Source organism: Bos grunniens, chromosome 5 (genome assembly GCF_055505025.1).
Source record: "Bos grunniens cultivar Pamir isolate PY7600 chromosome 5, Bosgru_T2T1.0, whole genome shotgun sequence".
Taxonomy (NCBI): domain Eukaryota; kingdom Metazoa; phylum Chordata; class Mammalia; order Artiodactyla; family Bovidae; genus Bos; species Bos grunniens.
In genome coordinates this window covers 102,073,721-102,086,676 of record NC_141169.1, presented here as the reverse complement: position 1 = coordinate 102,086,676, position 12,956 = coordinate 102,073,721, and the positions used below count along the sequence as shown (strand labels likewise).

The 12,956-nt window shown below is 41.4% G+C and overlaps 1 protein-coding gene across 4 annotated transcripts in view; it reads left to right on the top strand.

Moving 5' to 3' along the window:
• The window catches only part of A2ML1 (alpha-2-macroglobulin like 1), a 49,263-nt gene extending 40,172 nt beyond the window's left edge, over positions 1–9,091 (top strand). For all 4 annotated transcript variants that reach the window (XM_086402039.1, XM_086402036.1, XM_086402038.1 and 1 more), the window contains exons 30-36: positions 1,154–1,369; positions 1,752–1,879; positions 2,025–2,115; positions 2,639–2,707; positions 7,216–7,318; positions 8,094–8,135; positions 8,952–9,091. In XM_086402039.1, the coding sequence (XP_086258165.1) occupies positions 1,154–1,369; positions 1,752–1,879; positions 2,025–2,115; positions 2,639–2,707; positions 7,216–7,318; positions 8,094–8,134 (648 nt within the window). In that variant the 3' untranslated portion in view covers position 8,135; positions 8,952–9,091. The remainder of the gene's footprint in view (positions 1–1,153; positions 1,370–1,751; positions 1,880–2,024; positions 2,116–2,638; positions 2,708–7,215; positions 7,319–8,093; positions 8,136–8,951) is intronic.
• The last annotated feature ends 3,865 nt before the right edge of the window (positions 9,092–12,956 follow it).

Sequence of the window (12,956 nt, the reverse complement as noted above, 5' to 3'; positions counted from 1 at the left end):
TGGAGAGAGAGGAAAAACGATCACCCTTGCCCTCTAGGTCTGGGGACTAATCATTCTACAGCAAGGGAGAAAAATCATGTTTGAAAAAGACATAGAAGGATTCATAAAATTAGGTCATATGAGCACACAAATAGTACTATACGTATTTAAGTCTTACTTTGTAGAGTATGAAACATCACAAGATCCATGTTTTACATGTAAAGAGGACATGTATAATTATGGCTAAATTTACATAGTCACAAATTGGAAAGCCAGTTATGGGGTCTGTAAGCATAAAGGCATGACTTTATGGGCATACCTCCTTCTTCTATTTCAAGTATTAGAAATCTGGTAAGACATAGTCTTTAAAAAGTTTACAATCTAGAAGGAAAGCTAGGAAAAGTTGTATATACTACAAAGTAGGATCTGTCTTATTCCCAGATGATGAAAAGATTGTCACATGGCATAATGGTTAAGGGGCTTCCCAGGTGGCTCAGATGGTAAAGAATTCGCCTGCAGTGCAGGAGACCTGGGCTCAATCTCTGGGTTGTGAAGATCCCCTGAAGAAGGGAATGGCAACCCACTCCAGTATTCTTGCCTGGAGAATCTCATGGACAGAGGAGCCTAGCGGGCTTGAGTCCATGGGGTGGCAAAGAGTCAGACATGATTGAATTACTAACACATACACACACAGACACACAATGGCTAAGAAGGCTTGTCCTTCAAGGATGGATTTTCCAAGGATCCCCTGATACCCTGTGTCACAGAAGATCTTTATGCAATTAAATAACTTGGAAGAACATGCAGTTTTTAGGGCTATCAAGCTACTGCTGTTTCCTCCCCAAATAAGGAGACTGCAAAACAGATATTAAACAATGATCCACTCACTCCTAATAATAACCTGTTCGGAAGCTAGGCTTCATTGCTGAGTATAAATACATGAAATTAAACCTGACAACCTATGATGTCTGATAATAACTTGATGGTGATTTTCTATGCAGGTAAGATGTGATTTCTATGTGAGCTTTCCCAGCATGGCTAAATGTGGATCTTAGAGTCTTAGAGGAGGTATCATTCAAACTAGCAAACACTAATCAGGTGTCTAGGCTTGAGGGTTGTTGAAAGTTACTTCCAGTGGCTCACAAAACAGTAAGTACATGCCTATTGTTGTCAGGACACCGTGGTGGCTCTCCAAGCTCTCGCCAAGTATGCCGCCACTGCCTACGTGCCGTCGGAGCAAGTCAACCTGGCAGTGAAATCCGCTCAGAATTTCCAGCACACCTTCAATGTTCAAGCTGCCAACCGTCTGGTGTTCCAGCAGGAGATGTTGCCCCATATCCCTGGGGTGTACACCTTGGAGGCCTCAGGCAAGGGCTGTATTTATGCTCAGGTAAGCAGAGCTCTGGGCTTCCCAGGTGGCTCAGTGGTAAACTATCCACCTGAAATGCAAGAGACACGGGTTCAATCCCTGGGTTGGGAAAATCCCTAGAAGAAGGGAATGGCAACCAACTTCACTATTCTTGCCTGGAAAATCCCATGGACAGGGAAGCTTGGTGGGTGACAGTCCCTGGGGCCGCAGATCAGGCACAACTGAGAGACAAAGCTGAGCTCCAGCAGGATTAGTGTGAGTTGGGGAGGAGAGTCTGAGAGTATCTCAACCTCCAGCAGAATCTTCTCTATCTTATTTGCAAGGAAAGTCATTCAAACCATACAATCTTTAAAATTCTCCCCAACTCTGATTTCTCCAACTGTTTTTTGTTTCCTCCAACTAGACGGTGCTGAGATATAATATCCTCCCTCCGAAAAGTCTGGAGGCCTTTAGTCTTAGTGTGAAAACAACGGGATCTCAGTGTAAGCAACATACTTCACTTGGATCCTTGGTGCTGACGATCCAAACCAGGTGAGGAGAGCAGAGAGGGGTTGGGGGACATCTAGAATAGGGTGGCTGAGCTGGAGTGTGTGTGTGTGTGTGTGTATTGTGAACACACAGGGTGCTGAGAGGGAAGACAATGGGCTGACACAGGTTTTCTTCTTTCTGCCCTCAGTTATGTGGGGAGTCGCAGCTCTTCCAATATGGCTATTGTGGAGGTCAAGATGCTTTCTGGATTCAGTCCTGTGGAGGGCACCAATCAGTTAGTAAGTTGCTTCTGTTTTCTAGTTTTGAAGGGAGACTAATGGTCATAGCTTTTAATTATCATTAAAAACTGGTGAGTTGGGCATGATGGTTTATACACGCAACTAACTCATGATTATAGTTTCTAAATGGGCTACAAAGATACATTGAGTATATGAGATTGAGGGCAGGTGGAGAAGACGGCAACAGAGGATGAGATGGTTGGATGGCATTGTCAACTCGATGGACATGAGTTTGAGAAAGCTCCTGGAGATGGTGAAGGAGAGGGAAGCCTGGTGTGCTGCAGTCCATGGGATTGCAAAGAGTCATACATGACTGAGTGACTGAACATAAATAGTCTGATATGTTTAGTTATATCAAACTGATATGCCAGTTACTGTCTTGGTTCCTTTTTCTTATGTTTTTCCACATTAAGAAAACATATATTGCTTTTGTAACCATGGCAGAGCTTTGCAAGATGACCTTAGAGATAAGAAAGGCTCTGGCTCTCAGTCTCTCTCTTTTTTTCCATCCTTTCTTATTCAGCTTCTCCAGCAACCACTGGTGAAGAAGGTTGAATCTGAAATTGACACACTCAACATCTACTTGGAAGAGGTATGGGGTCAGGAACTGATTGCTGTGTGTCTTTTCACTCCCCTTCTAATGTACATGTACTAGTGTCACACACATGAGTTTGAGCAACCTGAGAGGGTAAGTGTTCACAACCACTTTGGAGTAAGCCTTGTGTAGTCTCTTTTGGAACAACTCTGGTGAGTGAACAACTTTGGGGCTTCCCTTGTGGCTCAGATGGTAAAGAGTCTGCCTGCAATGCAGGAGAACTGAGTTTGATCCCTGGATTGGGAAGATCCCTTGAAGAAGGGAATGGCAACCTACTCCAGTATTCCCACCTGAAGAATTCCATGGACAGAGGAGCCTGGGATCACAAAGAGTTGGACATGATTGAGAAACTAACATACACACACACTGGTTAGTGTATCAGGAACAACCCTGAAATCATGATGCTGTAGTTTAAATGATGTTTTCATACACACCTTCCCCGAGTCTCACATACCACCCTCCTTCTATGTAAGGAGACTGAGGCTGAAGTGATCGAGTAGGTGTGCTTCTCAACTCAACCTTTTTGTCAGGAGTCAAGGTGGGAGTTGAACCTGGGGATACTAATTTCCACAACACCATTCCTAAGACTGCAGTGGCCAGATGGTCTGTGTACCAAGCCAGATTTGTCAGTCAGCTTCTAACTCGAGACATCAAGTCTAATGGTCTAAAAGCCAATCATGATTATATCTGTGACTATTTCCTTTTTTCTGTGTATCTTTTCCCCTTTTCTCTTTACCAATATCATCAGAGGGCAATCTTATTCACGTTTAACAAAAGTTACTTTTGGCTTTCTTTCTCTTCTCTGTTGTTCTTTGTTATTTGATTATTTGCTTTTGGTGCTCTGTTTAATTAATTTCTTCCTTTTTAAAAATTATTATTATTTTTGGGCCCAAGACTTGAGGGATTTTAGTTCCTGGACCAGGGATTGAACCTGGGTCCATGTAGTGAAAGCACTGTGTTGTAATCACCAGACCACCAGGGAACTCCTTCTTTGTTTTGGGCTGAAGACAGGAGAAAAGGATATTTTCTGTCATTCCTTTTCTAACTTCTTAAGTTGAATGCTAAACTTGTTTATTTTTAATCTCTCATTTTCTGATTAATTTAAACTATAAATTTCCCTCTAAGTATATTCTTTATCCAACAATTTTTGACATGTATTGTTTTCTTTAATGACTTACTTTATATTTTAATTTTTTGAAAATTCATGGGATATTTAAAGCCACTTTTTTGTTACTAATTTCTAAGTTGCACTATGGTCTGAGATCATGATAGTGAGCTTCTAAAATGCATTGGGTTGTTTTTTTTTTTGTTATCTAATATGTGGTCTGTTTTTGGAAATGTTCATTGTGTGCTACAAAAGAATATCCAGGTCCTTTCTCTTGGGTCGGGAAGACCCTCTGGAGAAGGAAATGGCAACCCACTCCAGTACTCTTGCTTGGAAAATTCCATGGGTGGAGGAGCCTGGTAGGCTGCGGTCCTTGGGGTCGCAAAGAGTCGGACATGACTGAGTGACATCATTTTCTCTTTTTCTTTCTCTTCTCTTGGGCATGGATTTATCTAGATCTAAAAGTCCAAAATGATTATTTCTGTTGTTCATGCCTTTGTTATCCCTGCTTATTTTTTCTGCTCCATCTATCAGTTTTTGGAAATTTGTCAAAATTTGTAATTACAGTGGTTGATTGGTCCTTTATCCATTTAGCTATGCTATTCCGTCAGTCATTTCTTGATATATTTTTTGATTATATAATTAAGGTTGTATGTTTTATGAACATATCTTTTTAAATTTCCTTTTTATTAGTATATACTGTCCTTCATTTACATTATATATATCTATATATATTTCTTTGCCTTAGATTTCTACACACATGTGCACTTTTTTTCCTTTGCCTTAGATTCTGTCTGATCAGATATTAAGTCTGCTATCCCAGCTTTCTTTTGGTGTATATTAGTCATTTGCTTTAAATCTTTATGATAACTAAATGATTGATGAGAGCAGTGGTTCCAAAGATGTTTTTTCAGGACCCCTCTATACTCTTAAATGATCTCAAAGAGCTGATGATAGTGTGGGTTACATCTGTTTATCTTATTAGAAAAGATAATGTCTTATCTTATTAGAAACTAAAAATGATAAAAACATTAAAATATTTATTAGGCTATTTAAAAACAATAGTAATAAGCTCACAACATTTTAATATAACATTTCATGAAAAATGTATTTCCTAAAACAACAAAAAAATTAGTGAGACTAGCAGATTGTTTTACATTTTTGCTTTAATATCTAGCTTAATCAGAGAGAGTGAAATTCTCCGGTCTGCTTTGGCATTCAATCTGTCGAAATATCACACATCAAGTAGTCCCCTTCCACTAGTACAGTGAAAGAGAATGAGAATGGAAAAAAGTGAATACTGTCTTAGTATCAGCCCTGGGATTTCTTTGGAAGGAATGATGCTAAAGCTGAAACTCCAGTACTTTGGCCACCTGATGTGAAGAGTTGACTCAATGGAAAAGACTCTGATGCTGGGAGGGATTGGGGGCAGGAGGAGAAGGGGACAACAGAGGATAAGATGGCTGGATGAGAGAGTGACTCGATGGACGTGAGTCTCAGTGAACTCTGGAAGTTGGTGATGGACAGGGAGGCCTGGCGTGCTGCAATTCATGGGATCGAAAAGAGTCGGACACGACTGAGTGACTGAACTGAACTGATTATTCCCAAAATAATTCTGCTTTCACAAATTGCCAGATAGTCTTGGGCATTCCTGAGAATTCCCAGACCATGTTTTTAGAAGCCCTGTACCCACTCCAAGAGAAGGCAATGGCAACCCACTCCAATAGTCTTGCCTGGAAGATCCCATGGATGGAGGAGACCGTTAGGTTACAGTCCATGGGGTCGCCCAGAGTCAGACACAACTGAGTGACTTCACTTTCACTTTTCACTTTCATGCATTGGAGGAGGAAATGGCAACCCACTCCAGTATTCTTGCTTGGAGAATCCCAGGGACAGAGGAGCCTGGTGGGCTGCCGTCTATGGAGTTGCACAGAGTCGGACACAACTGAAGCGACTTAGCAGCAGCAGCAGTACCCACTCCAGTATTCTTGCCTGGAGAATCCCATGGACAGAGGAGCCTGGCAGTCTACAGTCCATGAGGTCTTGAAGAGTCAGACAGAACTGAATGAATAAGGACACAGAACATACCTAAAAAAATCTCTTTCAAAATTTCTTCCACTTCAGCATTTATAACTTCACGTCTAAATTTATAACATAAATCTTATTTTTTCTATTAGAGTAATTTATGCAATTGTCTTGAACTCTCCATTCATTTATTTAACAAACAGTTTTTGAGTGATCAACATATACCAGATACTCTTCAACATGATAGAGATGTGGCAATAAAAGTCATAGACATGACTCCTGTCCTCATGGAGCTGATATTCTAATGGAGAGACAAATAATATGCAAATTAAAAAATACATATATATGCACAAACATACATATTTAGGAATAGTTTTAATAGTCATTAGTGCTATGTAGGAGTGTGGTGGGGCTAAGCCAGGATATGACTTTTATTTTATTTTATATATTTGCCTGCACTGGGTCTTAGTTGTGGCACTCAGAATCTTTGAACTTCATTGTGGCATGCAGGATCTTTAGTTTTGGCATGTGAGCTCTTAGTTGCGGCATGTGGGATCTACTTCCCTGACCAGGGATCGAACCCAGGCCCCATGCATTGGGAGCTCAGAGTCTTAGCCACTGGACCACCAGAGAAGTCCAGTGTGACTGTTTTAAAGTCAGGTGGCCAAGAAAGGCCTCTGTGAGGAGATGTCATTGGATCAGAGAGCTGAATGAAGAGAGAAAACCAATCGTGTATATAAAGCTGTTTAAGGATGATGGAAGCTTCTGTTCCTTTGGCCACTGCACTTAATTTAGTAGAGGAGCTGTAGCTTAGACCAGACCAAGAGTGGACCCATTTTACAGAAGGACCAGGAAACTGTAAGATGCTGAGAAGAAAGCCAGAAAGACAACAGGAGGCAGTTTTGGGAGTGGCAAGAAGCAGAGGTAGAAGGGTTTCAGGAAATCTGTGTGAAGACAGCAAGAGTCTTTCTTTTTTTTTTTCCATTTTTTAATTTATTTTAATTGGAGGCTAATTACAATATTGTGGTGGTTTTTGCCATACATTCACATGAATCAGCCATGGGTGTACATGTGTTCCCCATCCTGAACCCCCCTCCCACCTCCCTCCCCATCCCATCTCTCAGCGTCATCCCAGTGCACCAGCCGTGAGCACCCTGTCTCATGCATTGAACCTGGACTGGGGATCTATTTCACATATGATAATATACATGTTTCAATGCTATTCTCTGAAATCATCCCACCCTCGCCTTCTCCCACAGAGTCTAAAAGTCTGTTCTTTACATCTGTGCCTTTTTCAGCAAGAGTTTTTCAATCTCCACATTGCAGAGATGTTATTTTCACTTTTGTTTTAATGGGATGTTTGTCTGTCTTATAGCTCGGGAAGGAAACTCAGACCTATACCTTCACCATCAGCCAAAGTGTGTTGGTCACCAACCTCCAACCAGCAACCATCAAAGTCTATGACTACTACCTGCCGGGTGAGGGCCCAGATTTACCTGCATCTCCTGACATATTTCTGCCTCCTTTTTCATGATCTCTCTCTTAATTTTCCAAATACTCTTTTCCAAGCCAAGTGCACATCATTATCTGATCTCCTAACACACTTTGATTCAGTTATATGCCACTTTTAAAAAGTCTTCTGAACTAGACATATTTTATACAATGTGGTCCATAGACCAAAAGAACAGTATTCTCTAATGACTAACCATTCTTAATATGTTTGCTTAGATGAATAATTTACTGCAAGCATGCAAATATTAGTCATTGAAAACTTGCTGTATTCTGAATATGCTCATAACCTATAGAAATCTTTTGGAAAGGGTTAAAGCGGTAACTTTTGTTCTAAATGGATTTTTTTTTAACAGTAGCTTTTACAATTTATTTATTTTAATTAACTTATTTTATTTTTGGTTCTACTGGGTCTTCATTACTGTGTGTGGGCTTTTTATAGGTGCAGCGAGCAGGGGCTACTCTTTGTTGTGGTGTGTGGGCTTCGCATTGCGGTGGCTTCTCTTCTTGTGGAGCTTGGGCTGTGGAGCGCCGGCTCAGTGGTTGTGGCCTACCGGCTCAGTTGCTCTTTGGCATGTGGGATCTTCCTGGACCAGGGATTGAACCCATGTCTCCTGAACTGGCAGGCGGATTCTTCTTATCCACTGTACCACCAAGGGAGTCCTAAACCGATAACTTTTATGTAGTTTCTCTCTGAATGTATGAGGTCTGCAATATAATGATGTATGTTATTTAATTTTACAGATGAACAGGCAACAATTCAGTATTCTGATTCCTGTGAATGAGGTAAGCCCAAAAGAGAGAAGGGTGGGCTTTGGGGATTGGGTGGTAATATTTAAAATTTCGGAGAAGGCAATGGCACCCCACTCCAGAACTCTTGCCTGGAAAATCCCATGGACGGAAGGAGCCTGTTAGGCTGCAATCCATGGGGTCGCTAAGAGTCGGACACGACTGAGTGACTTCACTTTCACTTTTCACTTTCATGCATTGGAGAAGGAAATGGCAGCCCACTCCAGTGTTCTTGCCTGGAGAATCCCAGGGACGGGGGAGCCTGGTGGGCTGCCGTCTATGGGGTCGCACAGAGTCAGACACGACTGAAGCGACTTAGCATAGTATAGCATAGCATTTAAAAGTTAAGGAGTACTTCTGAGTTACTAGTATTATCTTTTGGAAGCTTATATTTGATAAAAATAAACTTTCCTTTTTTGTCCTGAATTCTTTTATTTAAAAAAATTGAGGTATAGTTGTACACTATGTCCTGAACTCCTGGAAAAAAGGGTAATCATCTCTATCGTTCACACCAGAAAAAGTTAATAGTGGTAGTTGTATGAAGGGGTTCTATGTGATTTTTAAAACCACTGGTTTTTTATTTTTCCTAGCTGAAAAATTTTCTAATTATTAATTATATATCTTTTTATATAAAAATACTAAAGCAAAATTAAAGATGACTTGATTCTACTTCCCTGAGATAACACTCTTACTAATAATCCCATCCCGTGTTTTGAGAGATTCTTTTTTTTTTCCTAGACAGAAAAAAGCTCCTCTATAACTGTGAAGACTTTCTGAGTATCATGATATCTTCTGTTTTTGTCTTTCCCCCAGGAGAGAAGTTGGAAAGAGACTAAAGAAATCCTCCATGATGTTGTTGAACAGCATTCTTCTGTCTCTGAAAGCAGAACTCATTCAGTCAAACAATTTGATTTCTCTTCTTAAAAAATAAAATGCAACCAAGTTAAACTGAAGATTGAATTGACTCTGTGAGGTGATTAATGAATTGGGCAGCATTCCATCTAGCAAGCAGAAGGATGCTCCAAGGCATTGTTGTTGTTGTTCAGTCGCTAAGTCCTGTCCGATTCTTTGCGACCCCATGGACTGCAGCACCCCAGGCTCCTCTGTCCTCTGATATCTCCCAGAATTTGCTCAGATTCATGTCCACTGAGTCGGTGATGCTGTCTAATCATCTCATCCTCTGCTGCCCTCTTCTTCTCTTGCCCTCAGTCTTTCCCAGCATCAGGGTTTTTTCCCTGTGAGTCAGCTCTTTGCATCAGGTGGCCAAAGTTATTGGAGCCTCAGCTTCAGCCTCAGCCCTTCCAATGAATATTCAGAGCTGTACAAAAGGAAATTAGCAAAAGAAAATAAAGGATTATTTTTGGGCCAGGACATCTTCTTTTAGGGAGAGAATGACAAGGGTTTTACCACATAGATGGATGGAGAGGGCCCACGTGGCAGATGATCTCATTGGTGGTGAGCAGAAAACTCTGGAATAGTTGATTAAGATTACATTCTGGGGGAAGGTCAAGACTGCAAGTAGGTCAGGTGTTACATTTAGGGTTGGTATCAGGGGCTTTAGCACAAGTGATACCATTTTGGGCCTGTGGTTATTCTCTTTAACAGTCTGACTAGTGAGTGGGTAATGGATGTGCAGATCTGAACCTCAGCTACTTTCTATGGCTTCACAGGTGCAGAGGTGCCAGAATAAAGTGCTGGGGAAGATGGCCTAGGAATCACCACACGCAGGAGGAATTGTACAGGAAAGCTCCTTGGGGTAGGATCATTGGTTTAACCATAATGTTGAGCCATCTGGGAGTCTCCAGAAAGGAGATGATGGTAGAGGTGTTCCAGGGAACACAAAAATGTCTTCCTGGAGTTTAAATCTAAGGGAAGATGTGATTTAGGTATTTGGGAATAGACTAAAAAGATTCTTTTTTCTTCTCTTTGAAAAGAAAATTTGTGCACTTGACTGCATATTTCCATGGATACCAAAGGTTCTGTTTAAATCTGATGATTATTCTTTAACAAAAACTCACATTATAGTTTCTTCTTTAAAACTTTTGACCCAGACTTCACCAAGAATCGAGTTAAGTATTCAGAGGGCAATCCAAAGAGAATCGTAATTAAGGGCTTGCATTCAGCCAGTTGTCACTGCAGGGCAAACAGTGATCAATAACAAGAAAAGTGGCTGCCAGAGTTCCCTTACTTAGTGGCTTTGCTTTTGTTCAGCCTTTTCCCATTTGGGTTACCTGTCACAGGGTAATCTTCCTTGGGGAAATGTTTTTGTTTTGGAAACAAGTTTGGAGGCAATGGGAATAGCAGTAGAAGATAAATGATATTTAAACAGAGAAGATTCTCAAGGTAATTGCACCCTTTTACCCTGGCTCTCCACACTCTGATCTTGCTCCTCTAGGTCAGAAACTCTGACCAAAGAATCAGGGAAAAGTAAGTCCATGATGTAGAGATATTTCCCTAAACCCAAAGGAATAAACTGTTTGTTCCTTATCTCCACCACCCTAGAGGTTGCTCTGCTCCTCCTAGGAGTTCTCAAAGCGAGAGAAGATGGAGAATGTATCCCAGAAGGCCATCTCTAATCCTGCCTTACCCTTTGGTATCGTGGGAAGAGAACAGAGAACCCTAAAGAAGGCAGTCATGGGACTTCCCTGGTGGTCCAGTGGGTAACATTCTGCACTCCCAGTGTAGGAGGCCCAGGTTCAATTGCTGGTCAGGGAACTGGATCCCACATGTAACAACTAAAGATTAAAGATCCTAAGTGCCGCAACAAAGACTTGCACAACCATATAAATATAAATAAATAAATACTAAAAAAAAAAAAAAAGGAAATCGTGAATGCTCCTCCTACCCAATGAAAGTTCCAGCCCCCTACTTTTGGGTCTGTAGTTCCTGCCAAAACTTCTCCTTTTTTGCAATGGACAGATGCAGTGGTCTTCAAGATTTAGGAAGTTATGTCTGGGCAAAAAAACCCAAATCAAATGATTATAAGAACAATTCTTGTATCTTTTGGATGGAAAGAATTATCTCATGATTTAGGACCATCAACTATATTGAATGAAGAGAGGTTCATGAGAAAATTCACATCATTCAACTTATTGAAATATAAACATTTGTGCATATTTGAGAAGCAAGGTGATTTTAAGGATTAAATAGCTTTGCCTGGAGAATCCCAGGGACAGAGGAGCCTAGTGGGCTGCCGTCTATGGGATCGCACAGAGTCAGACATGACTGAAGCGACTTAGCAGCAGCAGCAGCAGCAGCATTAAAGTGATAGGGAACTTTCCTGATGGTCCACTGGCTAAGACTCCAATGCAGGGAGCCTGGGTTTGATCCTTGGTCAGGGAACTAAATCCCACATGCCACAACTAACAGTCTATATCCTGCAGCTAAAGATCCTGCATGCTACAATGCAGACCCAGAACAGCCAAATAAATAACATTTTTTAAAAAAGTGACAGTGTTCTAGTATATATGGTTAAATATTCAATACATGCCTTTATTAATATGCCAGGTACTTTGCCTGTCCTAGGAATACAAAGATAAACGAGGAGCTCACGGACTAGTGGAACGAGAAAACAAACACATTAACGGTTGTGATACCGTGTGACAAAAAATAACGATAGAACAAGTACACAAAGCTATGGGAGTAGAGAGGAGAGGTGTCTTCCCAGGCCAAGGTGATGGGGTGTCAGGAAAGACTTCTTCAGATTGGTGCCTGAGCTGGATGAGCAACAAGCAGGAAAAGAGGGAGCAAGTTTGGGCAAAGTGAGTAAAGTGAAGTGAAGTGTTAGTTGCTCAGTCATGTGCGACGCTTTGCGACCCCATGGACTGTAGCCCGTCAAGCTCCTCCGTCCATGGGCTTCTCCAGGCAAGGATACTGGCATGGGTTGCCATTTCCTTCTTCTGGGGATCTTCCTGACCCAGGGATGGAACTCGAGTTTCCTGCGCTGTAGGCAGTTTCTTTACCATCTGAGCCACCAGGGAAGCTTGGGCTACATATGAAAGACAAAGGAGGAGAAGAAAGCATGGTATTTCACCGGAGTAGTTCAGTGTCCTCCTGTGTGGTATATTTGTGTGTGTGTGTGTGTGTGTAAGTAGTAAGAGGTTAGGTCAAGAATTGCTTTTTAGAACGATCATTCTAGCAACAGAGTAAAGAATGGAGTAGAGAATGGTAAAGCTGGGACTTCCCTGGTGGTCCAGGGGTTAAGACCCTGCACTTCCAATGCAGAGGGCAAAAGTTCAGATCCTGGTGGGGGAACTAAGATCTCACATGCCTCAAGGCTCAGCCAAAAAAAAATAAAACAAAAAGAGTAAAACTGAAGTCCTCAAATCATTTAGGAGGCAATACAGCAGTCCAGGTAAGAACTGGTAAACTGCCAGTGGGGGTGAAGAGGAGGGGACTTATTCAAAAGTTACTCACTGAGGAGACAGCCTCAGGAAGACACAGGGATATCAAAGACAAAATATACCAGACAATTAAGCAAATGGTTTTATTCAGGCTGTTGCAATGGAGAACATGTTCATTAACGAAGACAGTCTCATGGGAAAGAAAAGGGACCTGAGATTTTACAGAAGGAAAACTTAGGGCGTCGTGTATGGAACTTACTGCAGTCGTGAGACTTTTCAGAGAATATACAAGAGTAGTATGATTCTTTGCTTTGAGCTGTTTTCCTTGACACCAAAGGTTTTGGGGTTTGGAAAACAAAAGGATGGTAGGATTTTTAACTGGCTTATTTTCCAGGAACACAGGCTCAGATAAAACTTGATCCTGTCAGTGACTGATTGGATGTAAGACAAGAGAGTCATGGAAGTGTCTGGGAAG